This window comes from Canis lupus, chromosome 16 (assembly GCF_048164855.1).
Source record: "Canis lupus baileyi chromosome 16, mCanLup2.hap1, whole genome shotgun sequence".
NCBI lineage: Eukaryota > Metazoa > Chordata > Mammalia > Carnivora > Canidae > Canis > Canis lupus.
The window spans coordinates 57,477,079-57,504,106 of record NC_132853.1 but is presented as its reverse complement, the minus strand read 5'-3'; the positions used below and the strand labels follow the sequence as shown (position 1 = coordinate 57,504,106).

Genomic DNA, 27,028 nt, shown 5'->3' with positions numbered 1-27,028 from the left:
TGTACAAGCTGTTAGGGTTACTCTTGACAATCTATGCCAACCCCCCCAAAGCAGCAGACCCCCGCGCCGCCACCTCCTCTGATTTCAAGTACACCCCAGAGCCAGGCTCGCTGTTGCCTCCTGCCCTGGCTCCACGCAGTTCACATCTGTCCCTCCCGTGTCATCCAGGCCATGTCGTGGCTACGGGGCAGGGACGGGGTGTGTTTTGGGTCCCTGGAAACATCCTCTCCTTCTTAACTCCACGAGTCACCTCTCCGTCCCTTCATGGGCCTCAGGGGCTGCTTCTACACGACCGGAAGGGGGGACCAGGTTACAGGTGTGTAGCTGTGGGCACAGGGCCCAGGGAAGCCCCAGACAAGCTCCACTTCTAAGGTTCCATAGTGAGTTGAGCCGTGTACCCCAAAAAGGTATGTCCTGGGTCACAACTCTCAGAACCTATGAGGAGGACCTTACCTGGGAAAATAAGGTAAGGATTCGAGATGACATCATCCTGAATCTAGGATGGGCTCTAACTCCTATAGATGTCCTTACACAAGAGAGAAGGGGGGGATTTGAGGCCCAGACACAGAGACGCCCTGTGAGACCAGCAGAGACCGGGGAGGTGCAGCCCCAAACCACCAGAAGCCGGGAGGAGCAGAAAGGAAAGAGCCTGACCCTGCCGACACCTTGACCTTGGACTTCAGGCCTCCAGAACCGTGAGACTACATTTCTGTGGTTTGAGCCTCGTGGTCTGTGGTCATGTCTTAGGGTGGCCCCATGACGTTACCGTGGGACGGCTGGAAGGGTGAGACCCCTGCGCTCCAAGACAGTCCGGGCTCACCCAAGGGCGCTGCCACCCTGCCCAGCACCCCAGCCCCTCTCCAGGGGCCCAGGAGAAAAAGCCACCTCCCTTTCCCTCTCCTGGGATCACGCAAGACCCCAGACAGTAGGAGACGTCGTGGGGAGTGACGCTGCTCTGGATCTACACGCGGGCTATTTGGTGATGAAACAAGATCACTGTGTAACGCAGGCCTGCAAGGGACGCCCCGTACGAAGCTGCCTCCCCACGGAGGGTGTCGTGACATGAGCAGCACCCAGCTGGGAAAAATTAGCAGACTGTCATGAAGCCTCCCCCATCGGAGTCCTAAAAACAGCCCGGGCCCTAGGCGCACACGTCCAGCCACTGTCCTTGGGAACACCCTCCACCAGCTCCGAGGGGGCTTGGGGGTGGCCTACCACGGCGGCAGGGGCCTCTCTCCTTCCCCACCTCCCTTTCCCTGCAAGGTGTAGAGACAGCTGAAGGGTGTCCACGGGCAGCCACAGGGGCCAGCAAGAGTGCTCAGGAGCTGGCCATTTGGCATTTCTGAGACCCTGTGTGACCGTAGGGCAGAAAAGTGGCCTTCACTGGACCAGTGGGGAGCAGTGGGCCGCGCACTGGGCCGCCTCCCCTTTGTCCGCCAGATGTCACTGCCGTCAGGGGCCACGACAGATGTCCCCAGCTGGATGTGACAAGCCAGACTGCCTCTGAGCAGTGGAAGGGTATGGGGCCAGCGACTGGGGTGGGGGGAAATACTGCCACCTCCATAGGGCAGGAGGTGCCCCGCTCTGCGTACACCGTGTCCAAAACAAGATCGCCCCCCCTTCCTTCTCCTTTGCATTCACCCCCCCTGCAAAGCCAGGCTCAAACCTCACTTGCTCCCCAAGGCCCTCCTCGCCCCCCACCCCCTACCCCAGCCCAGCGGGCTCCAGGAGCCCAAAAACAGTTGCGTGCACCCTGGCCTGCCACTGGGAATGTACCCCAAGGAAATAAATAGAAGCGCAGAGGATTTACGGATGGGGACATCTGCATCCGCGTTCAAAGAGCAAATGCTGGAAACAACTGGGGTTCACATCGATTTCCTAAACCCATGTGCCCAAGTCCTGAGCAGTCATCAAAACCACGGTTCTGAAAATGAGAAATGTTGAGAATATGATATAAAAATAGCAAGATGCAAGCTGTGTGCAAGGGCGTGACCGCATCTCACACGCACATGTGCGGCGCACACGCGCACCCGCGGGGGGGCGCGGGCTCTGGGTGTTCGGGTGGGTGCTTCGCTCCCTGGGACGCTCCTGCCTTTTGCCAACGTCCTGCGCCCAGCGCGGCTGGCTGACGACTTCCAGGGCATAAACCCGTCAGCAGGGTTTTCAGAAAGAGCCCTGGCTGCGGCGGCGGGGGAGGCCCGGCCCAGGCGTCCAGATGCGCGTCCGGGCCCACGGGGGGCGAGGCAGCCGCGGCAGGGTCTGGGCCTGGTTAGGGAGGAATGCGCGGCGCACAAGGGGCCATTGTGAAGGGCCTGCCCCGACCACAGGCTGCGGCCCACCTCTCCCCGCTTCCGGCGCGCGGCGCTGGCCCCGGCTGGGAGGGGGCACCCAGGCGGCCACTGGGCGGCCACTAAGCCCGGCTCCGGGGGGGACAAATGTCACGCAAAGAACGTTAGAGCCCAACGTCAAAGCGAACCCCTGCACAACTCGCGTGGGAGGGGCCGCCCAGGACGCTGCCGACCGTGGGGACCGATCTGGGCTCGGGCCCCAGGAGCGCCGGCCCCGGCCCAACGGGGAGCCCCGTCCAGGTTCCATCCCCGAACAGCGAGGCCAGCCAGCAGCGGGGCCCAGGGCACCGGGCAGAGGGTACCGCCCTGCTCCCCATCCCGAGCCTGCAGGCTGGGATGCCAGGCCCCAGGAAGACGCCACCCCAAACGTAAGTGCTCGGCCGTGAGGATGCACAGAGTGAGCCTGGGAGCCCCCGGTTCTCCTCCCGAGCGGGCCCGGCCCTGGCACAGCCCCGGCTCCGGGTCAAGGGCTCCGGCGGGGCAGTGGGGGGGACAGCACGGTCTCACCACAGCAGACAGGAGCTGGGGGCTGCGGCGGAGGCCTCGAGAAGCCCCCACCGAGTAGGGCAGGGAAGGCAGAGCAGACGGGACAAGGCCCAGTCATTTAAGCAACAAATCCTCCCAAGGAAAAGAACCCGGGATCACAAAACCAGGTCCCGTCCCCCTAAAGGATGAGCCACCTAGGGAAAGAGGGGCAGGGCAGGGTCCCAGGCAAGTCTGGGCAAGAGGGTGCAGGGTGAAGGGCCTGGGTGCCCAGGGGTGGAGTGGGGGGCGGTGCTCACACAGACCGTGCTCCTCACATCCGCCCCCCAGGTAGGAGCTCCAACAGGGGGTGACACGACCCCGTCATCACAGAGTCTCTGCTTCCTCGGCTGTCCTACTATGGCACTGCCAGGATGACACGGTGGTTGGTGCCCACGCCCCAATTAGGTGGTTCACCAGCGCACCTGCGGGTGGGTGTGCACCCAGGGGTGTGTGTGCTCACCCCACAGGAGGCCAAGGTTGCACGGGCCTTACCAATGTCCCTGATACCCGCAGCCAGCATCTGCCCCTCAGCCGGAGGGCCTGTCCTGGTGGCCACCTGGTGCCACTCAGCGCTGAAGGCAGGAGGCAGTTAACAGTGCTCCCCAGGCCAGCAGGCTTTAGGCAGTAAATGGAATAACTCTGGGGTGCAGGGTCCCCCAGGACCCCCAGTCGGGCTGAGCCCCAGCATAACATGGTGGGTGCTGCACCCTCCAGGCCATGCCCTGCCCTCCTCTGCAGGGGGGTGGGGCGGGGAGGGTGTCCCTGGGATCACATCCACTTGGATCCCAGTCTCAGGAGCAGCCTCTAGGGGCTTGCTCAGTGGTGGGGAGACGGCTGAGGGGGCAGGTGGGGAAGGGCGCTGCTTAGGAAGTAAAAGAGCCCAAAAGGAAAAGCTTACAAACAGGCGCTGGCTGAGCGGGGCCAGCCCTGGGAAGCCAACAGGCCCTGGATTTCATACAGAGAAGCACGCGTGGTCAACAGCCAGGACACAACACGCAAGAGGCAAAGTCCAAACAAAGGAAGAGCAATGGAGAGCTCGGCACCTGCAGGCCCAAACCCTCCGCCCGGCCCCCTCCCTCTCCCTCTGCCTCCCCAGGCGAGGCCTGGCCGGGCTGCGGGGCCACGCGAAGCCTGAGAGCCACGTCCAATGCCAGCCCTGCGCTGCCCGGCTCTGGCTCACGTCTGGGGGCCAGTGGGCGGCGAAGGGCTAGTGGCTGCCCCAGGCTCACGGGCACGCGTGGCCAGCTGAAGGCGGCCTGGGGAGCACAGGGATCACGCGCTCGGCCCCTCTCCCTGGCCCCGGGGCCACCAGCGGGCCTGCATTTCCACACCAGGCACGGTTTTCCCAAGGATCCGGCCTGGGGCCCCTGGACAAGGAGGAAGCGGCTGACCCCCAGGAACCCTGGGGCGGGGTGGGGGGGTGAAAAGGGAGGGACAGCCAACAGTATCACTGAGAGCTGGGGACCCAGGGGAGGCCACGCAGCTCCAGGCAAAGACTGTGAGGTACCCCCATGTTCTCTTGGCCGCCTGGATTTATTTTGATGTCTGTCTTTTGCTTTGGGTGTTAGGAGGCACTGTCCTCTCTCCCCCCTGGTGCCCTAGGCCTGGGGGACACGGGCACTCGGGGGTCCTTCCTGTTCCGCGCAGCCTCCGCCCATGAGGCCTGGCCCCTGCTCTGCAATGGCAACGTGAGAAAGAGCAGGCTGGGTTTCCCCAATGGGGCCAAGAGCAACAGACGAGCCCCCTCCCTCCCTTCCCAGGGTCCCCCATCGCTGCTCACTGCAGGGCCCCCCACACACAGCCTAGGTGGCCCCACAGCCTTTCCCAGGCCATGATCTTTTCAGCCACAAGAAGAATACAAAAGCCAGAAGGGGAGTGTCAATGACCCCCCAACATACACACAGACCCCCTCGGCTCCAAGCAGGGAGCCCAATGGCAGCTAGGCCCCCAGACTCCAGCCCCCAAACCCCAGACCTTCTCTTAATCCCCAAATTCACTGCGTTAAGTTCTCCGTGGAAAAAGCTCTCGGCAATGTGGCAAGCAAGCCAGCACGCAGGTGGAACCAGCCCTCCCAGCCTCGCTACACAGCCCTATCCACCCAGGAAGGGACCAGGGTCCTATTGGATTCCTTTACAACGGCTTCCAGCTTCCGCTGTGCCGTCTACAGAAGACGCTGGTCGAACGGTGGCCCCCAAAATGCTACGTCTGGGTCCTCTAATTCCCCAAACCGCTGAAAGCTACCTTCCTTGAGAAAAGGGTCTTTGCAGCAGTACTGTAGGATCTCGAGCTGAGATCATCCCGTATAAGGGTGGGCCCCACATCCAGCGGCAGGCGTCCTTGGAAGGCAACAGGAAAGGAGAAGACACACAGAGCTGGAGGCCCTGTGACGGTGGTGGGGACGGGGCGGGGACGGGAGGGACGGGTCGACAAGCCAGGGGTGGTCCCCGAGGCTGGAACACATAGAAGCCTGCAACAGACCCTCCGTGCGGGCACCCAGCGGGAACCGACGCCTGCCCACGGCCTGGCCTGGGACTGTGGCCTCCAGAAGGGGACACACTAAACGTCTGCTGTGCTAAGCCGTCCAACAGCCCCAGGAAATGAACAGCCCAAGAGAACACGGAAGACAGGAGAGGGGAGGTCTCGCAACCACCGCGGCCACCTTCTGTGGATGCTGAAGCCACTTCCCGCCATGACTCACCAGCTCTGAGAAGGGGAACACAGGTACCCCGGGATCGGTCTGGCCTGGTGGGACGGAGCCTCTGCCCCATGGCTCCCAGGGGGCAGCCCCCTCCTGCCACTTGCTCTCTCTCTCCCCAGCCCCACAGCTCCCCCACGTCCACCTGGACCAGGGCCCACGCCTCCCGCCCACCTAGGATGTCCCAGCTCATGCCTGTCGTCTAAGACAGGGCACCCTGCTTGCTCCCAACATCATCCCACTTGGGGCAGAAAGTTCTCCGGCCGGCCTACCTTCAGAGGGCTCATCACTGGGGTTTAATTACTGGGGTTTATCTCTCCCGGACTAAAGATGAGCCTTGGGGTGAAAGCCGTCCAGCCCGGGAGACCCCAGTAGGCAGCAGGGGACACTGGCGGAGGGCCTCCTGCTGTAAGAAGTCCTCCTACAGAGAGCAGAACCACAACACATGGGCACGGGCCTCTTCTCCTGGCTGTTGCCATCTGCCCGGTCCCCCTGGGTCTGGAGACACCAGGGTCATTCCAGGAGGGCTTAAAAGTCCCCTAAGACGCTGGACCACCCTTTTTTTCCTTGACTAAATTAAAGCTACGGGAGCACGTGCACACGTAGCACAACGTGATGCAGAGGGAAGGGTGTCGTCCTCCCCACCCGGAGAGAGCAGAGTGGGGGCACCTGGCCTTACTGTGGCGGTGGCGGTGGCTGCGACCAGCAGAGATGGGGATGAGATAGGGCAAGAATGTCCTGCCCCAGGCTGGGGACGCCAGGCTGCCTGTGGAGCTCTCCCTGGACAGTGGGGAGGAGGAGGGGAGGGACAGGAGAAGGGCCAAGGCGCGGCCCAGCCTGGAGGGAGAGGAGGGGACACATGACCTCTTGGCCTCCTCGGGTCAAAGGTTTTCAGATAAATGGCAGCCAGGGAGGGCAGAGGGGAGCCCCCGGGAGGGGACTGACATCAAAACCTGAAACCACAGGCCATAGCTTCAAGGGCCTCCGAGGTCACAGAGCCCAGAGCCCTTTGGCCTGTAACCGCCTCCCGGGCACCCCAGACACCCTGAGGGGGTCTCCAGGAGGCCCCGTCCCAGAAGAAGGAGAGCTGAGCTGCTGGTTCCAGGTCGGAGCACCACCACCCTGCCCCACCAGAGGGTCCCCAACCACCTCCTCAGCCTTCTCCTCCGGCACCCTTTTACCTGCACCCTCCAACCACCCACCGCTCCCCCAAACACACCTTCCCCAAATCCACAGGCCCGTAAGTGCTGCTCCTCGGGATGCTGCCCCAGCCCTGTCCCTGACCTCGGAGCAAGTAGATAGGTGGTGAAGACCATTCCGCACCAGGCCCTCCTGCACACCGGCCCTCCTGCACACGGCCCTCCTGCACACCGGCCCTCCTGCACACCGGCCCTCCTGCACACCGGCCCTCCTGCACCAGGCCCTCCTGCACACCGGCCCTCCTGCACCAGGCCCTCCTGCACACCGGCCCTCCTGCACCAGGCCCTCCTGCACACTGACCCTCCTGCACACGGCCCTCCTGCACACTGACCCTCCTGCACACGGCCCTCCTGCACACGGCCCTCCTGCACACTGACCCTCCTGCACCAGGCCTTCCTGCACACGGCCCTCCTGCACACGGCCCTCCTGCACACCGGCCCTCCTGCACCAGGCCCTCCTGCACACTGGCCCTCCTGCACCAGGCCCTCCTGCACACTGACCCTCCTGCACACGGCCCTCCTGCACACGGCCCTCCTGCACACGGCCCTCCTGCACCAGGCCCTCCTGCACACTGACCCTCCTGCACACGGCCCTCCTGCACACTGACCCTCCTGCACACGGCCCTCCTGTACACCGGCCCTCCTGCACCAGGCCTTCCTACACACGGCCCTCCTGCACACGGCCCTCCTGCACCAGGCCCTCCTGCACACGGCCCTCCTGCACACCGGCCCTCCTGCACCAGGCCCTCCTGCACACTGACCCTCCTGCACACGGCCCTCCTGCACACGGCCCTCCTGCACACGGCCCTCCTGCACCAGGCCCTCCTGCACACTGACCCTCCTGCACACGGCCCTCCTGTACACCGGCCCTCCTGCACCAGGCCTTCCTGCACACGGCCCTCCTGCACACTGGCCCTCCTGCACACGGCCCTCCTGCACACTGACCCTCCTGCACACGGCCCTCCTGTACACCGGCCCTCCTGCACCAGGCCTTCCTGCACACGGCCCTCCTGCACACTGGCCCTCCTGCACCAGGCCCTCCTGCACCAGGCCCTCCTGCACACTGGCCCTCCTGTACACCGGCCCTCCTGCACACAGACCTCCTGCACACTGACCCTCCTGCACACGGCCCTCCTGCACACTGACCCTCCTGCACACGGCCCTCCTGTACACCAGCCCTCCTGCACCAGGCCCTCCTGCACACTGACCCTCCTGCACACGGCCCTCCTGCACACGGCCCTCCTGCACACTGACCCTCCTGCACACGGCCCTCCTGCACACTGACCCTCCTGCACACTGACCCTCCTCCACACGGCCCTCCTGTACACCGGCCCTCCTGCACACTGGCCCTCCTGCACACTGACCCTCCTCCACACGGCCCTCCTGTACACCGGCCCTCCTGCACACTGGCCCTCCTGTACACCGGCCCTCCTGCACCAGGCCTTCCTGCACACGGCCCTCCTGCACACTGGCCCTCCTGCACCAGGCCCTCCTGCACACTGACCCTCCTGCACACAGCCCTCCTGCACACAGACCTCCTGCACACCGACCCTCCTGCACACCGGCCCTCCTGCACACGGCCCTCCTGCACACTGACCCTCCTCCACACGGCCCTCCTGTACACCGGCCCTCCTGCACACTGGCCCTCCTGTACACCGGCCCTCCTGCACACCGGCCCTCCTGTACACCGGCCCTCCTGTACACCGGCCCTCCTGCACCAGGCCCTCCTGCACACCGGCCCTCCTGTACACCGGCCCTCCTGCACCAGGCCCTCCTGCACACGGCCCTCCTACACACCGGCCGTCCTGTACACCGGCCCTCCTGCACCAGGCCCTCCTGCACACGGCCCTCCTGCACACAGACCTCCTGCACACTGACCCTCCTGCACACGGCCCTCCTGCACACTGACCCTCCTGCACACCGGCCCTCCTGCACACGGCCCTCCTGCACCAGGCCCTCCTGCACACTGACCCTCCTGCACACCGGCCTCCTGCACACGGCCCTCCTGCACACGGCCCTCCTGCACACTGACCCTCCTGCACACCGGCCCTCCTGCACCAGGCCCTCTTGCACACGGGCTTTCCTGCACACCAGCCCTCCTGCACCAGGCCCTCCTGTACCAGGCCCTCCTGCATACCAGTCCCTCCTGCACACCGGCCTTCCCACATACCAGCCCCCCTGCACCAGGCCCTCCTGCACACAGGCCGAGCTGCCAGGCCATGGTCAGGGGAGGGGGCCAGTCGCCTCGGGGGGCTACTCCTCCGTTCTCTGCTCCTAGCCCAGCAACCTCGAAGCCGGGTACTGGCTGTTCCTGATCCGCCAGAGGAACCCCCCCTCTCCTTCCTCACCTCACTGACCACTGGGAGAGATGATAAAAGCACTTAAAAAAAAATGAAGGAAAAAAAAGGCCTAATACCGGGGGGGCCACTGGGCCCAGGTGGTGCCCTCCATTAATCATGCCGCCTGCCGAGGACGCCAGAGGAACAGATGGCTCTGCCTGTGTCGTGGCCTAGGGGCGGGCAGCAAGCGGGCGCTGCCCAAGCCAACGGGAACTGTGGCCTAATTACAGGGGATGGTGACCCCAGGGAGCAGGGGTCAGGCGCCGGTCAGAGCGGCACCCAGGCCTCCCGAGGAGTGGTGGGGGTGGGGAGTCTCGGTGACCACAAAGCCCTGCATGCACCCACGTGGACTTGCGGGCTCAGGCTCTACCGACCTAGGGGGGGAGTGGACTTGGGCTTTATCCTCAAGGATACGAGGGGTGTGGCAGGGGAGAGGGGCCCAGAAAACTAAGAGGAGGAGGTGAGTTTGTTGTGTGGAAGAGACAAGATCTGGACACCGGGAGGATTCTGGAAGGGGCTCCCAGGGGGCAGCAGCACCTGCACGGGAGGCCGCCTGGCTGTTCCACAGAGCCCGGGGCGAGGCTGAGTGAGGCGGCCTCCGGGGCCCTGCTCGGGGCCTTCCTGGGCTCCCACCAGGGACGGCCAACCATCTAGAACTTGAGGAGATCCCTGGAAACGTCCAGCAGATGGGCCGAGGGCAGCGGCTCAGAGGATTGCAGACGGGACACAACCACACTCCTGGTGCCCAGATGCGGGGGCCGAGGCCCGGGCAGGCCAACCTCCCTCCAAGCCTGGTCTCCCATCCCAAGCCTGGGACACTCTGCTGCCCTCGGATGGGCCGCCAGAGCGAGTGGACCCCAAAAGACGTGTTGGTGTCCTAGCCCCGAGACCCGTGGATGGGACCTGATTTGGAAATAAGGTCCTTGCAGACATGATTAAAAATCTCAAGATCTGATCATCCTGGATTTAGGGTGGATCCTCACCTTAATACTGAGTGACCTCCAAGAGACAGGAAAGACACGGGCACGCAGAGGAGGGGGCCGCGAGGCTGAGGCAGGTGATGCGTCCACAAGCCAGGAATGCCAAGGACCTGGGGCAGCCCCAGAGCCAGGACAGGGGTCTGGGACACACTGTCCCTCGGGGCCTCCAGAAGGAACCAGCCTGGCCGACACCCAGATTTGGGACTTTGGGCTTCCTGACCCGGGCTTTCCGCCCCCCACCGGCTGGGCAAACTCACATCCTCAGGCTGCCTCCCGGCCTACTCAGACTCCTCTCTCACCAAAAGCCCCTGCCCCACCCCTGCCCCAAGGCCCCGCAGGCTGACCGCGGCTCACACTTGTCCCGTGCATGCCTCACCTTCCAGGCAGTGGTGAACTTACTCTTTTCACCTTCTGTGTTCACCCACCATGCAGGGCCCAGGCTGCCCGCTGCTGCTCCTGATTCCCGCCTCTGCAGGAGCCACCACCCCGCAGGGTCCGCCCACCCCGCCTGGGCACCCCCACCAGGGGCAGGAGACAAAGCTGCCTGCGGGAATCAGACATTTCTCAACCAAACATGGAGAATTAGGGGCGCCTGGGTGGGCTCAGTGGTTGAGCATCTGCCTTTGGCTCAGGGCGTGATCCCTGGGTGGGGTCCTGGGATCGAGTCCCGCATCGGGCTCCCCGCAGGGAGCCTGCTTCTCCTTCTGCCTGTGTCTGCTTTTCATGAATAAATAAATAAAATCTTAAAAAACAAAAATAGAAATGGAGAATTTTAGCTCAGTTGTCAATATAACTGCTCAGTACGAGAGGATCAGGGCAGCTCGGCTGCGTCCAGAGCTGGGGAGGCTTCCCGGGCCACAGAGATGACCCCTCTGGTAGGCCAGAAAGAAGGGCAGGGCCCTAAAGCCCCGTCCAGCCCTGGCACCCGACGACCCCGGAGCCGCGGTGCAGTCTGCCGGCAGCTCTGGCGACGCTTGCTGCTCCCGAACCAACCAGCAATTCCCAACGCTCAGCAGAGCCGGAGGGGCCTGGCCAGGGACGGCCCAGGACGGCCACCCCACCTGGTGAGGTCGAGGACCACAGCTCTGGCCACACTCCTCTGTGGCCCAAAACACAGCTGGCGGCAGCGCCTGGGAGGGGGACTCCTGGAGCGCTCGCCTTTGGGCCAAGCTGCCTTCTTCACTCAACCCAGCGGCCCAACCTGGAGCCGGAGAGGCCCACGGGGACCCATCTCTTTAACCGGGGTGCGCGGCGGGGTGGAATGAGTGATTCCTCTCTGACAATCAACTTCCGAAGATAACATCTATTGCTCTTTTACCCTGGCTGCAAAAGCGACTTACAGACAACGCAGAGAATCGGCTAGACCCAAAGAAAATAGGAAAAAAAAAAAACAAAAAACCTCTAAGCCCATGACCCACTATCAAGATCACCATCCCGATCTTTCTGACGTGCATGCGTGTGTTTCCTCAGCAGCCTCGTGCAGTGACGCGCTCTGAGCATCACACGGGTCCGATCTCTGCACATTCTGGCACCGGTTCTCTGAATTCCTTTGCAGTTCTAAGCTGCTGGCTCCCGGTCGTTCTCAGCTCTGACCGCTGGTCAGAATCATTTCTGGAGTCTGTTACAAACAGATTGCTGGTCCCACCTCTTGGAGGTTCCGATTCAGGAGGGCTGGGTGGGCCCGGCACCCCAAGGTGTGTCAGAGGGGAAGGTGGGGAGGCCCCTCCAAGCCTCCTCTCCACTGCCACCCCTTGCCGAGGATCCTACAAGAAGGAAATCCTAAGCACCGGCCATCACAGGGGCCGCCCTGGTCACAGACCTCAGAGATACCAGCTCAGCAGCCCCACTGCCCCCACCTGCCCCAAAAGTCACCCAAGGTCAGCAGCGGCCAGCCTTAGCTCCTGGATCCGTCATGACCCAAAGGACACACTGGGCCCTGCTGGGGGCAGATGCACATGTGACAAGGGGGCGTGTCAGTCACGAGGCCTCCAAACCTGCCCCAGGCCCACGCCGTGTCGACCTTTGAGACAGAGAAGGTCCAGGCAGCCCGGGGTCCACACAACAAAACATGGCATAAGTCACCTGCTACAGGAAACACAGGACAGAGCTGAAGGCCAGCGCCCCGGGCCCCTGCCCGCCTCCTGCCTCCCCCGAAGGTGCCCACTCCTCCCCAGGACGGGGATCACAGTCCTCCCTGCAGACTGTCACCCTCCTGGGGACGGAAGCAAAGCTCGGTAGTGTCTGTCCTTGATGTACCCTGAGCGCTTGTCGGGTCCCACTACCAAATTCACACGTTGAATCCCATCCTCAGTGTGACAGGATGCGGGGTGGGGCCTTTGCAGGTGCTGGGGACATGGGAGTAGAGCCCTCGGGACCAGACCAGGGTCCCCATAGAAGCACCCCTCTGCCCCGTGAAGACCCAGGGAGAAGACGGCCGTCTGGGAGCCAGGACCGGGCAGCAGCGTGATCGGGGACTGCGAGGGATGAATGCATCAGTTAAAGCCCGGCTCTTGGGTTTTCGTGACAGCGGCCACGCAGGGGGGCCTCCACCAGGGCCAAGGACACCACCTGGCCAGTCCTACAGGCTCAAAAAGTACCACTGCCTTGAATTTCTAATCGCCGATGTTGCTTGGTGCTTCCGACACGCCGGGCGCCGCTCTGCAGTCCATTCAGTCCCCGCAGGCACCCCAAGACACAGCGACTTTCTTCCCTCCCCATTTCACGGATGGGAAGGCGAGGCACCGAGAGGCCCAGCATCAGAGCCGGGTGCGGGTGCAGCCAGGTCCCGGCCAGCATGCTAACCCCAGCCCCACCCCAGAGTCACACCCCAAAGTGGGGAGCTACCCCCCCAACAGCACTGCGCTAAGCCCTGAGCCCGCGCCACCTGCCACCCTGCAAGGTGGGCGCCGTCATTCCCAGCTCACAGGGAGTAGCCACAGAGCTGGAGGGCAGCGAGGCTGGGACTGGGGGGGCAGCCCCCCTAGACCGCAGGCCCTGGACGCCCGCTGTCCCCACCCACCGCCTGAGTAGCTTGAGATGGCAGGCTCAGCCCGTGTCGGGAGGCACCAGGAGGGCCAGAGGGCAGGACTCAGGAGGAGGGAGGGATGCGCAGGTACAGGGGGCTGGGTCTGCCTTCCATGTGGCCCCGGGCCAGGCTTGAGGCCAGGCCTGACCTGGAGCCTTGGCGGCCCGTCCACCTTGCTGGCCTCCGGGAGGACTGAAAGGCTGAGCATCTGACGTGGCAGCCCCAGCGCCCGGCACATAGTAGGTGCTCAGGAAAGGAGATGGTGATGGACACTAGCAAGAGCCAGTGCGGTCAGAGGAAGTGCCTGTGAGCAAAGGGGCAACAGCTGGAAAGGCCGGGACTTGGGTCGGAAACAAAGAATGCAGGAGGAGGGGGGAGGGAGGGCGGGAGGGAGGCAGGGAGGCCAGAGCCTGACAGCTGGCTCCAGGGCAGCTGTTTGCAGGAGCCTGGCTTCATCACTTAAATATTAGGAGAGATGTAAATATTCGAGTGCGAGTGCACAGGGCAGGGGGAAGATTTCGTCCCTCTCAGTGCCCCCATCCCCCCAGCTGCCCCAAGACCCGGCGACCCCCAGGGCCCCAAGTTGGGGTGGGGACAGCAACTCAGGAGGGAGAGGGCGTTACCCCTCCTCCCTCCTCTCCCAGCCTGGGCCTACCAAGGTGTGAATGGATGACAGCCTTCCCCGTCTCAGCCCCAAGGGGCCCCAGGCCTGCCAAGGCTTTCTTTTGTAGCTTAGCAAAAAAGCCAAGCAGCCCTTCCTGAGGTTTTGTGGTGAAGGCCCAGGACGCAAAGCTGACCCCTCCCACCTGCAACATGCTCCCCGCACCCCCCCACCCCACCCCACCCCGCCCCGCGAGAAGTTAACACCTGGATCATTCATCACCCAAGTCCCTCCCAGCTCACCCAGCCTCCTGACCAGGAGCAGGGACAGAGCCTGGGTCCCCCTGGCAAGCACAGCCCCAAGGGCACCTCCACCAGGTGCAGGCACCCCTGCCAGGCACGGGCACCGCACGATCTCCCAAAGAAACTACAAGCTGGGAGAAATCACGAGAGAAGCCAGCCTGCCTGGTAAACTCCCACCCAGGACTCTGGGTAGGTACTCCTGCCTCCAGGAAGCCCTCCTGAACCTACCCCTCTCTTGGGCTCATGCCTGCCCGCCCGCCCCCCCAGAAGCTACAGCAGAGCTGGCACAGAGCTGGCACCCACAGATAGCTGTTGAATAAGGGGAATGAGCCCATTGCTTCCCTCACCCCAGGATCCTCCTCCTGGCCCGCCAGAGAACAGAGGGATCCCAGCACTTCATCTTGCGCCGAACGAAAACCCAAAACCCAGGCACTTTCCAGAGCGCGCCTTCCCCTGACTTTTTACGGGGGACAGGAGCCAGGGGACAGCAGAGAAGACCGCCCCTCCAGGCCTGGTTCGGAGCCAGGAAAACTTGTATGCTTTTACTGTAGATAAAATCGGTCTCCGGGGGACACGGGGCAGGGGCCTGGCCTACCACTCACGGGGAGACTGCCCACCCACATGGAAAGGAGGACCAAATATCCCCGCTCCGAGCCGGCTGCCGGCGCCCGAGGAGGGGGCCAGCCCGGATACGGAGCGAGATCCAGCCTGGGACGGTACAGAAATCCTCCGGACTGTGGCCACAACAGTTAGAACCAGCAGTGTCTCCACCTTCCAGGTCAGTGTCTGGGGGAGGGGAGATGCCAAGGTGGCCCACACTGGGGACATCTCTCTCCTCCCACCAGAAGGAAAGATGCTGCTGCCCGTGGCCCCGGTGGCTCCCTGCCTCAATTCCTGGGGACCCGCATAGGGAGGTGCCCAGGACCCCCAGGCCCAGCCCCAGGGGACAGCCAGAAGCCCATCAGCACAGACAGCCAGTCACCGGTCAGTGCTCCTCGAACGGTCAGGGAATCATCCAGAAAGACCTGACAAGGGCTGCAGAAGAGCTCAGAGTTTCAGCTCCTCCTTGGAAGACCAAGGAAGCAGGGCAGAGAAGGGAAGCAGCCCTGGAATTCCCCCACTTGATCCAAATGAGCCCCAGGCCACATGACCCCCCCACCTCCCCACAGCCCCTCACTTGTACCCAGGGAATAACCATGGAACCCCCCAGCTAGAGAGATGGACCCTCAGAGACTGGACGAAGGGTGGAATGGACAGGAGGTGGAGGGGGCACCTCTACGCTCCCCCCCCCATCTCCCCCCTGGCTTTCCCAGGAAGCTACTTCAAGTGTTGGAAGGCAAAGGGTCCCGGCCTTGGGGACAAGGACAACACAGGAAGCTCGGAGCCATGGGTGGGGAGGACACACTTATGCATGGGCCCTGGATTTTCTGGATTTTGCAACTCAGCCCAGTGGAGGGAGAAGGCCCCAGTGGCAGAGGCTCCCCTTCCCAGGAGGAGCTGTTAAAGACTCGAGAACACAGGAAAGAGGGCAAACCCCAAGCAAGAAAGAGGTGGGCCGGAGCTTCATTCTGGGCTCCCCACCTGGGCACCCCCGGCTCTTCACCGAGCCCCGGGCTGGGCGTTGGGACTCCACGGACATCGGCGCTGTCCTCTTGATCCCCTGCCTGAATTTCTGGGCACTGGCAGCACTTTTAAAAATGACAACAAACGTGGGAGCTTCTAGAATGTCTCTTGGTCCAGGCTGAACAGAGCCTCCAGGCTCTGCCCCCACCAAATTAAACAGCCGAGCCCAGAATTGCCCCAGGCGCCAGGGGCATCTCAGGCCGGCCGCTGGGTCTGTTTGGCTGGAGATTACAAATCCTCAGGCTTCTGGGACCATGTTCCAGAGAGTTCCGGACCGTTCGGTCTCATAAGCAAAACTCAGAGAGCCTCCAAATTTGGGAAAAACCGAGAGGGCCTTGGAAAGAAAGCCACTGTTTGACCATTTTTCCTCAGTGGCTTTGTCAAAAGAAAGTGCAAGAACTCATTTCCCGGCCGAGTTTCTGGGATGTATCCAAAAAAATGAAATCTCCTGGGGCTTCCACCCTCTGATGAACCTCTCACCGGGGCCCCTGGCCACCCATGCCCCTCCACCCTCCCCCACCCCACCCTCCGATGCACACCACCAGGTCTTTGAGGGCGTACACCATGTAAGCAGTTGCTCCAGCCACAAAACAGTGAGCAAAGACGCACGACGTGGCCTTGGGGGGCTCTGAGCCCGGCGGGAAGCACCTGGTCTGGCCAGGCAGGGCAGGTGGGACTCCTTCCTGGGTCTGGGGCCAACATGCAACCCTTGAGTCTGGCCCCCAGGTCCTCGCTGCCAAACCAGGGTACGCCCCCCTCACTGTACCCCGACAAAACTCTTCTGAGCAGCAAACTGGCCCGAGCCCAGGGCTGCTTGGCCAGTAAACCAAGGAGGGTGGCAGCTATAGTGCCGGCCGGGCTGATCTCTGAGCGTGACCTCCCCTGACCTCTGGGCACGCAGGGAGAAAGAGGAGGAGGGAGCCCTGTTCTGCTCAGCCGGCGCCAGGGTAGCAGGGCCACAGCACCAAGGGGCAGGCTGAGAGGTCCCCGGCTCCTGCAGGGCAGGTGCAGCACCTGCACACCTCCGCTTCCTCGGGGGCCACCGCGTCATGAGTGGGCTCCTCCAGTCCGGCCAAGTGACCTCATCGCCACACGGCTCCCACCTCCTGCCACAAAGCAAGAGCTGCAGGGAGGCCTACCCACTACTGGAGGCCCTGCGTCTGGCTGAAGAGCGGGAGGCATCGCTCCAGAGGCCCACGGGCATTAATTAGGGACAGGTCTGCACCCATCGCCAAGCAACAGGCCTTGTCCCTCTGGGAGGAAAGGGGCTCCTGCATCCAGCAGTCGAGGGAGCCCCCGTCCCAGAGGCTCCTGGGCTCCCAGATGAGCTGGCTTGTCAGGCCAGCTGGCGAGGTCCCCTCGCCCCTCCCCCAGCACCCGCACTCCCCCTACCCCCACCCCGGCCTGCTCTCCTGGGCCAGAGCCTCCAGGACCATCTGGGAGGGTCCTCCGAGGAGCCAGCCGAGGGTCTGGGTGGCCACAACCTGTCCTGTCCGCAGTAGGGCACAGCTGGGGGACCTGAGCGCCCGAGGCCCTGGGCCAGACTGTGTTTCAACAAACATTAAGGACTTTTGGGATTCTTTCACCGCGTGCAAATACGGTTACGGCAACCAGGGCCGAGGAAAGCAGGCCGGCAGCTGGCACTTGGAAGGGCTTTGTTACACAAAGACCAGAGTTGTAACGGCCTCGGCGGTAACAGATCTGTCCAACGCTCCGGGCCTCCACCAGCCCGAGCGATGGGGGAAGGAGTCGCCCCTCCTGCCGCCCCGTCCCAGGCCCATCTGCGTGGCGGAGGGAGGGGGGGGGGATCAAAAAAAATCTAAAAACAATCACAGGAGCAAAACGCAAACCCTCTTCTTGCCCTCACATGGGGGTTCCCCACAGAGCCCTGAGTTCACCCTCAAAGGGAAGGCAAAGGCCAGTGTGGGACATTCGTGCCCATGAAGGACACAAAGCCAACAGACACATCCACAGTAGAGTATGGGCTGAATCCCCACGTCACCTCGACAACGCGACAGAGCCAAAACGAGAAGGGTGCCGCTCCCCAGGGCCGGGGGCAGATGTGCCGGGACGTGTGGCATCAGGTGACCCACACACCCCACACACACCCACCTGCAGGGGCGTGCTGCTCTGGCTGGACACCCACCCTGCACCCCACCCCCTTCCCCCCCCCACCCTAGGGGGCACACTACCCGGGCCGGACACTACCACCAGCTCCAAACCTCCCCAAGACCAGTGCCCAAAGATTGACAATCACCCGCAACAATGCCCTGGCTCAGAACCTGCCGGGCTTTGGGGGTGGCCCCTGGGGCTTCTGTTCTCCAGCAATGAGCACGCGCCTGGTGACAGGCCGAGTCCGCCGGCCCCAGACTGTGGGGGCGCAAAAGCTGCTGAGGGGCTGGCGGTCTCCTCCCCGACCCCTTCCATCCTACCTCACAGAAACCCCGAGACACCGGTGGGCAGCCCCACGGACACGGACCAGCGCTCCTGCAGCGCTGCTCTGGCCTCCCCAGGACAGTCGGAACTCCAGGAGGGGACGCCTGGCCTGGCCCTCTGATCCGCTCCGACTGGCCCCTCCTTGGGCCCCATTCTCCAATGGACCAGCTCATTCCAGCCTCCCCCGCTTCTGCTGGCTCCCGGGGACCTGAAGGCTCCCCTCCCTTCCTCCCTCCCGCAACAGAATTCCGCCTTTCGCCCAAGGTCGGCCTCCTCCACGCGACCTTTCTGTGCCGGGGCCGTGCCACACTGTATCGGGCGCTGTTGCCCCGGTCCCGCACTGTCCTCCTCCTCTCCGGGCTCCTTCCCCAAGTCCGGCTCTCCCAGGCTCAGCCCCCAGCAAGCAACCCCACCCCAAGCTCCTGGGGTCCTTTGGGCCACTCCGGGCCCTGGAGCTGGCCAGCTGGCCATTTAGGGCCCTTACACACGCTTCCACTCAGAAGCCCCGAGGGCTCTAACGCCCGACCCCTCTGCCTTCAGTGCACACAGCAGGGTGATGGATGCAGACAGGGAACCAGGGGCTCCCCAAGAGTGAGACATCTCCCCCTGCAGTCACAGGGCTGCCAACTGTTGCACCAGGATGGTCTCAATGAGGCCATTGTCTCCGACCAAATGGGAGGGTCAAGCTGCCGCCTGGAGGCAGCGCAGAGGCTGCCAGCGTCTCCAGATGGGGTGCACCTCGGGGTCAGGCTGGAGTTATACACCGGGACCCCGAGGCAGAGACGCTAACAGCCTGCATGGCCCCGATCTAACAGCTGTAAAACCACAACACCCCCTCCCTCCCCGCCTCCCCGTCCTGCCTCGGGGCTACTGTGGAGTCCCGCTGCTCTTCCCCACAGACCCTGCTGCCAACGCCAGGCTTTCCGCTTTCCGGCCTGGCCCGGACTGCAAGCCAACCTAACTCCACAGGCGACACAGCGCGCCACCTGAAGGGGGCAGCCGTCTCTAGATCGGCTGGTTCCCGCACTTGGACATTTAGGACATAAAAGGCCCTTGAGGACGGCTGCAGGAGAGCCTGGCTCTGGGCATCAGAAGGCCAAAGAGGATGAAGCAGACACGGGGAGACCCCAGGAGGAGCACGCTACCCAAGATGTCCAAACAGCAGGGGATAAGCCATCACCGCCCTGCGGCCCCAGAACTCCCCTCGTCCAGGGCTCAGTGCCAGAATCGTGAAAGTGCTCCCTCTACGGAGCCAACAGCAGGCCGGTCCCTCTGCGTGGGCAGGCCCGCCACCGGACCCCAGCCCTCTGGGCTCTTCACACTCCTCCCTGCTCAAACCACTCCAGGCCCGGCCCCAAATCGCAGCCGCAGCATCTCCGCTTGGGATCCGGCCAGACTCTGGTCCCCAGAAGTGTCCCCACAGCTGCGGCTGACCCCCAGGTGGACCATGTGCACTGCAGAGCTCTCTGCCCGGGCGGGGAGAGGACCTCCTGGGGCCGCGGGGCACCAGGACCTCTCCAGCTCCTTGCAGCGCAGCCTCCCCCAGGCCGGGCCCACCAGAGGGCTCTGCCCAAGGCGGCCTGGAAGCCCCTGGAGGGGCGGGGGCTGGGGCCCAGCAGAGGCAGGCCCGCCCCCCACGATTCCGGCCCCAGAAGTGCTGCAGACTATTGTGTGCGCTTCCCTCCCGGCCGCTTTATTTACTCCCCAGGACGCAGGACGCAGAGCCACAGGCGGTCACGAGGACTCACGGAGGCGCGCACACGCGAACACACACACACACACACTCACACACACACACTCACACACTCGGCCGGGAAGCCCGGCGGCTCGGAGGAAGGAGCCCCCCCAAGTCCCCGCAGGCTCCTAAACCCCAAGGGGGGAGGGGCCGAGCGCGCTCCCTCCCGGCCCGCAGGCCCCCTCCGCCGCCGCCCGACTCCAGGGGGTGGCTGGGGCCCCGGGGCGACCCCGCTCGGCGGCCCCCGCCCCCGCCCCCGCCCCCACCCCGGCCGGAACTCGGCTGCGTCCGGCCCCGAGACTGGGGCGCGCGCAGGGCCGCGGGGCCGAGGGCCAAGGGGCGGACAGCGCCGCAGCCACGGAGCCCGCGCCCGGCGCTTCCCCGGTGCCCCGCGAGCCCTCGGGGCCGTCGCCGCGCAGATGCGACCGAAGGGAGGACGCCGGGGGCAGCGCCGCCCCGAACCCCGAAGCCCCCAACCGCGTCCTCCCGGCCCGAGGGCGCCCCCTCCGCGGCCCCGGGGCGCGCCCGGCACCCACCTTCGAAGTCGGAGATGATCCCGTCCAGCTGCGCGTTGACCGCGGGGTCGGACATGGTGGCCGCGGAGGGCGGCGGCGAGGAGGCCGGGCCCTGCGCCCCGCGCCCCGGACCCCGCGCCCCGGACCCCGCGCCCGGACCCCGCGCCCCGCCCCCGCCGAGCAGAGCTGGCCTCGGCCGCCGCGCCTCGGCCCGGGCTGCGCTGAATGAATGGGGGAGGCGGGCGGGCGCCGGCCTGGGCTCCGGGCTCCGGGCTCCGGCCCCCGCCCCGCCCCGCCCCGCCGCCCGGGGATCGGGTTCGCGCACCGCCCGGCCTCCCGCTCGCACTGGCTGCTCCGCCCGCCCGTCAAGGCCGGCCCGGGGCGGGGGCGGGGCGGGGCGGGGCGGGGCGGGGGCCGGCGCGGGCGGCCGCGGGGACAGGCCGAGTCCTGGGCGCCCCGGGACGGCGACCGACGGCCGGCCCCTCCCCCGGCGCCCCGCGGCGGCCAGATGTGGGCGGATGTGGGCCGGGCGGGGCGGGGCGGCGCGGGGAGAGGCCTCCCCTTCCCTGCGGCGCGGGCTCCTCCCGCGGGAGGCCCGACTTACGCAGCCAAACAAAGTTCTTCGCCGCCGCCGCCGCCGCCGCCTTCCCGCGCCCGCGCCCGCAAGGGTTAAGCGCCCGCCCGGCCCGGCGCGCTGGCGGCCGCGGGGACCCCGCCCGTGCACCCGGAGCCGCGGGGCGAGGGGCGCGCAGGACTCGCGGGGCCCCGGCTGGGGGGCGCCCCCTCCAGGGACTCCCCACCCCCACCGCCCACCCCAGCCCAGTGGCCGAGAAGGTGCCAACCTGGAGCGGGCGCGTGGGGGTCGGGAAGGAGCAGCCCGGGGCGTGCGCCCCCCCAGCTTCCACCATGACGGGGGCTGCTCCGTGGCCGCCCGCATGAACGCGGGTCCTCGCCCTGGAAAGGCGAAGATGCTGCCTAGCATCCGAAGGAAGGAGCTCCGGGGTGGGGAGGGGGCTCCTGTCTGCGCCCCACCTCAGGCCTGGTCCTGCCCTCCTGGACAGCAACTTCTACACTGGCCCTTCCATTCGCAAACACGGATTAAAGTGGGTCACCTACAAGGGAGGCAGGCTGGGGACCAACAGGACCAGTTGGGACTTGAGAAGCAAAAGGATGGAGCCCCCCACCCCCTACCCTAGGAAGGGCCCTCCAGGGCTGGCACCTACAGCCGAGAGGGCCTCCCTCCCTCTCCTGGCTAGGCAGGTAGGCTCTCCGGCCTACTCTCTGCCCCCTCATTACCCGACACCCAGAACCTCTGCCCCAAGCCCGCCGGTGTGAGAATCTCCGGCACGAAATATACCCTCCCTGCTGGCGGCAGGTCCTCTCAGGAGTGGCCTGTGAGCCCCCGAGAGCTGGTCCCGGGTCTCAGGTCAGTCCCCACCACTTCCAGCCCAGCCCCCACAACCGGTCTGGAAAGATCCCAGATGTGCTGCGGACGGATGCCGAGGCCCGACTGCCATCCCACTCATTCCCCACCTCTTTCTGGGAATGCACTGGGCTTGGTGGGCTCTATCAAGGAGACGAGATCGCGTCCTCTTTCTTTTTAAGAGAAGTGGTCACTCCCTCCCTCATGCTTTGGATATTTTGAACTATTTTCAACCGAGTGAGTTTGTGGACATGGAACTGCAAAACCACAGACATTTCAGATGCGCACACACCCTCATCTGCCCGGGAGCCCGGGGTTTCAAAAACGGAGTCACCACTGGCATGAATAGTGCCCCACTGGCTTTCACAGCAGCCCTGGCATTCGGTGTTTGAAAGCCAGCACCTGGGCCTCCGGCCTGACACCCCAACCCTCTGGGCCACCTGTCCACCCAGCATTTGGGAGGTTGGTGGTCCACCACCCCTAAAAAGCAGCCTAACTGCACAGGCCCCTGGGAGGATGCTGGGCCACAGCATTATTGTCCCATGTTTTTATAAAAAGCACCTGGGGAGTGTAGACACACCCATGTGATTGTTCTCCCAGGGTGCTGGCATGGAGCTCCAGCAGATTAGCATAGGCTCAGCTTATTGTGCACTATTCACGTCCATTCATGGTGGAGCTGGACAGACCTATGCTTATCTCCTCGGGAAGCCCAGCCAGGGTGCACGCCTCCCCCAAATGCCCCACTGTGGGAACCCAAAAGACAATGGCAGGAGGGGACCGGCCTCTCCGGCCAGAAAGCACCCCATGTTGGCATGACTGCGCTCCAGAGTCCATCCCGTTCCACACCCCTCGCCTTCGGTTTAACCACTGGGGCCACCACTGCCAGGCCTCGACACCTCCAGGTAAGGAGATTCCCCATATTCCCTCCGGAAACCCAACCCTGTGCTTGGCCACACTCCCAGCCAGGAAGTTCACCCTTGTATCTAACCAACTGCTCTAATTGTACATCATTTATTTCCTCTTTTTTTTTTTTTTTTCTGTCCTCAGAGGAGATGGGAAACAGCTGGGCACCACCCTCCACATAATCACCTTCTCCAAACTCGAAGACAATCCGGCAGCTTCTCGGGCATCTCTTTCTCAGCTGGCATCATCCACCTGGCCCTGTCTAGTTCCCGCCTTTGATCACTTCTGATGGCTGCACAGCTCCAGGACTTGAGGAGGCCCTGATCCTCATGGGGATGTGAGGGGTCCCTAACCCCCTTCTCAGGGCAGAACAGTCAGGATCGGGGCAGGGAGGGGCAATCCTGGCGGGGGCGCTGGGCAGATAAAGTCAGCAGCAGCAGCAGAGAGGAAAGCAAGCTGAAACTTGGCAAGAAAAATAGAACTCGAAGGCATCCGCATTCTGCAACAGTGCACTCTTCCAACGCCATGGAGAAGGCCGGACTGTAGGCCTGGCCCAAGGGGAAAGTATGATTATAGGGGACACCGGTGGGCCACCCACCTCCCCGGGTCCCCCATGAGACCTGTGGTGGGTGCTCCAAAAACACACGTCCACCCGAACCTCAGAATGGGACCCGATTTGGCACGAGGATCTCTGCAGGTGTAATGAAGGTGAGGGTCTCGAGAAAAGATCACCCTGGATGGCCGCTAAATCCAATGACAAGTGTCCCTCTAAGAGCCCAAGAAGGAGGAGACAGAGTGAAGCCCTGTGAAGGCAGAGATTGGAGAGATGTGGCCACGAGCCAGGGGCACTTGGGACCAAAGAGGCTGGAAATGGTGAAGAATGATCCTTCCCCCGAGCCTTCAGAGGGAGAGGGAGCAAGGCCCTCCTGATACCTTGTTTGGGGCTTTTGGCCTCTAGAACCGTGAGAGATGACATTGCTGCTGCGTCAAGCCCCCCGCGTGTGTCCTTTGAAACAGTGGCTTCTGGACGCTCTACAGACTTTCACCCCAAAGAGGTCCGTGAGCCGCAAAACTGGCTGGAGATAAGGGACGCTGTCCAGCAGGTGGCCGTCCTGAAGGGATTGGGGGGGTCTGAGGACACTCGGGCAACCAGTGGCACGTTTTAATAAGAATGGCTGAGGGCCAGGGGTGGGTAAGAAGGGTGTAATGTGAAGTCCAGTTCTAAGCTTTTCTGGAAATGGGAAGGAGAGAATGGCGTGGAGAGAAACCCCACGGGTCAGGCCCCGGTGGAACGAGCCTTGGGAAAGAGGGAAGGAGGAAGTCGATGGGCGGAAACAGCCGTTTGGCTCAACCTCGGTATCCATGACCTGGGGTTCCCTGTGGGGATTGGGGAGTAGAGGGAGGTCGGTGGCTCGCTGCCCAGCCGCCCTGGGCCTTTGGACAGGACACCCTGTTAAGCGGACCATCTGTTTCCTCAAAGTCCAGGGCAGGCGCCCATGGTCTCGGCCTTGCCCAGGCCTGGCACACAGTAGGGCTTCCCTGAGCTCCATCACCCCCCTCCCCACATGCTCCCCAAGTCCATCATCTTTGTAAATGGTCCCACCATCCACCTGGTGACTCAGGCCAGGTGTCTAGGCCTGTTTCCCTCAGCCCCACATCCAGGCCATCACTGAGTTTCCACTTCCCAAATATCTGTGGGTCATCGGGCTGCTTCGGACCTCAAGTGCCCCCAGTGCAGGTCCACGCCCCCCCTTCCAGTGGTATATGCTACCTCACGTTTAACAACGAGTCTGGGGGGTAAAAAAAGTAAATTAAAAATTTTTTAAATTAAAAAAAATCCCACCTGATAATTACGTAGCACTTGCCTATTTCTGTGGTGTAAATACTCCCACCCTGGCCAATTCTGAGCTGCCAGCGTGACACCATCCAAGGCACAGCTGAGAAGCTCTGGCAAGTAACCGTCACGGTGCAGCAGGTCTACGACGCATCTTTTTTTTTTTTTTTTTTTATCGCACTAACCTCTACGTAACAGCGTCCGCACTGTCCTGCGCCCGTCCATATGCCCATTCCCAGGACGGCGGGCATCCGCCCAAACTGAAACCCCTCTTTCCATCGAGCCGGAATCCCTGTGTCCCCCTCGGCTCCCCCGGGCCCACGGCAACCACCCCTCCACCTTCTGTCTCTGTGAATTTGGCTGCTCCGGGGAACGTCGTACAAGTGACGCCGTACAGTGTTTCCCTTGTGTGTCTGGCGTAGTTCACTTAGCATGACGTCCTCGGGGTTCATCCACGTGGCCGAGTGCGTCAGGATTTCCTTCCTTCTCACGGCTGATACCCCGTTGCCCGGACACAACACATTTTGTTTATCCATCCATTCGCCCCTCGACGGACACTTGGGCTGCTCCCACTTTTTTGGCTGTTGTGAATAACGCTGTTGTGAATAGCCTGGGTGCGCGCGTCTCTCTGAGCCCCGCTTTAAGGCTTTTGGGGCATTCACCCAGAAGGGAAACTGCTGGATCCCATGGTAATGCCATGTCACTTAATTTCAAGCCATGACTTCAACATAACTTATTTTTTTAATTTTATATATCCCATAAAATATTAACTATATTTTTCACAGAATACACGAATAAATCGCTGACAGAGGTTGCGCCGAACCACCGGCTCGCAAAACACCTCAAAATTTGACAATGTGGCCGTGGTCCCACTGGGACCCTCTCCCTCCCGCAGAGCCTCCTAAGTGATGCGTTTGCTGCTTCTACTCCTGCTTCCCTCCATCCAGATCTCAGTGAGGCTGTGGGATCAGAGTCCCCGCCCACGGCCTGGTGCCCGCTGAGACTCTCTAAGCGCACACTCCGTACCGTGGTCGCCGAGGCCCCGCGGCCCTGGCCCCTGTCCAGCTGGCCTACGCACTGGCCGCCTTCTTCACACCGCCTCTGCCTCAGGACATTTGCATCAGCTGTTCCGTCTGCCTGGGCGGCATCCCCATGGTGTCCCCCCGCCCCGCCCACCCACAACCCGCCCCACCGACTCCCTGTCTCCCTGTCTGTCGTTTCCATCTTAAACATCAGAGCGACCATCGCAGGGTCCTCCGGTGGCTTCCTCGCCTCCTGATTCCCCAAGAACCTGTCAAGCCCCTGTGGAAAGACGATGTTCAGTCTCCCCTGCAGGGTGACTCCTGATGGGGAATCAGCCCACGGTGGGCAGCAGAGGGGGGACATTCAGAGCTCACGCGGACTCCCTGCCAGCCACCGTGCGGACCTGCCCCAGCCCCGGCATTCGGGATGACAGGTAGGGCACCGTCTACACCCGGACCCCGGCTCCAGGACCCCCACGTCTCCCTTTACATGGCCCTCAGACCACCGCGTCTCCCAGGTTGCCGGATTTTGAGTCTCCCCCGTGACGCCCGTCTGTGGGTACAGCTGACATTTCACCAGCGTGTAGGCTACACAACACCCTCACACCATCTGCCCGGCTGCTTAAATGCAACCATAAGGTTTCACTTCAAAGGGGAATGCCGGTTTCTTAGGCGCGTGATTAATCTGTTCCCCAGGCTCCCCAGCTCATGCCCCAGCTCTCGCCCCAGCTCTCGCCCCAGCCCGCTTTGTTCAGAGAATTTACAGCAAACCCTGACCACAGCAGCCCGGGCCTTATCTCGGAGGCAAGGGAGCTTTTGAAACAAAGTGCGACTCTTCTAAATGCAGGCTTTCGAGTCCCAGAAGGAAGCTGCAGGCCGGCAGGACCCAGGCCAGCTCTCTGCTCTGGGGCCGCTGCCCTGCCCAGGCCCCCCCATCCCCGGCCGGGTGACAGATGCTCGGGACCCCGGCAGCTCCGGGGGTGCGGGGGGGGGTGCCTGCAGCCCTGCCGGGCCCTCCCATTTTCAGTTTCACTTGCAACTTTTGACTGCGGGGATGTGAAAGCCAGGGGGACCACGGGAGCCACCGCAGGGCAGCGGCTGCTGACACAGAGGGACAGGAGCCCCGGTGCTCCAAGACTATCACACTGCGAGATGGTTCCTTGCCAGCTGGACTCTGTCTGTGGCTCCAGCGCATCTTTTGTTTATTGGCACGTCCAACGGGCTCTGGGTTGGCAAATGCGGGTGTCTGGGCCCCCCCGCCCACCATGGGCTGGGTGAGCTATGGCCCAGATAGGATGGAAGAGGAGGAAGATGTGACTCATCCTTTATTCTGCTCTGTTCCCTCTACACACGGTCCATTCCTACTCCAGCCCCCAAGAAGGGGCTTTGGGAGGGACTAGAGTCCCCCACCCGCCAGGAGCCCATCTGAGAGGCTACAGGTACAGGGATGGGCTGGGGGGCACGCAGTATCCCCTGCACCCCAGCTGATGGGGAAGAAAACAAAACCACTCTTGCCCTTCCAG

The 27,028-nt window shown here is 63.4% G+C and overlaps 1 protein-coding gene across 7 annotated transcripts in view; it reads right to left on the bottom strand.

Moving 5' to 3' along the window:
- Positions 1–27,028, bottom strand: part of SEPTIN9 (septin 9) — a 146,212-nt gene that overhangs the window by 69,039 nt on the left and 50,145 nt on the right. Inside the window, exon 1 of one of the 7 annotated variants that reach the window (XM_072781737.1) lies at positions 20,345–20,609. The exons of 5 other annotated variants lie outside the window; for them this stretch is intronic. In XM_072781737.1, the coding sequence (XP_072637838.1) occupies positions 20,345–20,399 (55 nt within the window). In that variant the 5' untranslated portion in view covers positions 20,400–20,609. Of the gene's footprint in view, positions 1–18,069; positions 18,220–20,344; positions 20,610–27,028 lie in introns of those variants that run through there. One more of the 7 variants, XM_072781741.1, reaches the window with a different exon arrangement.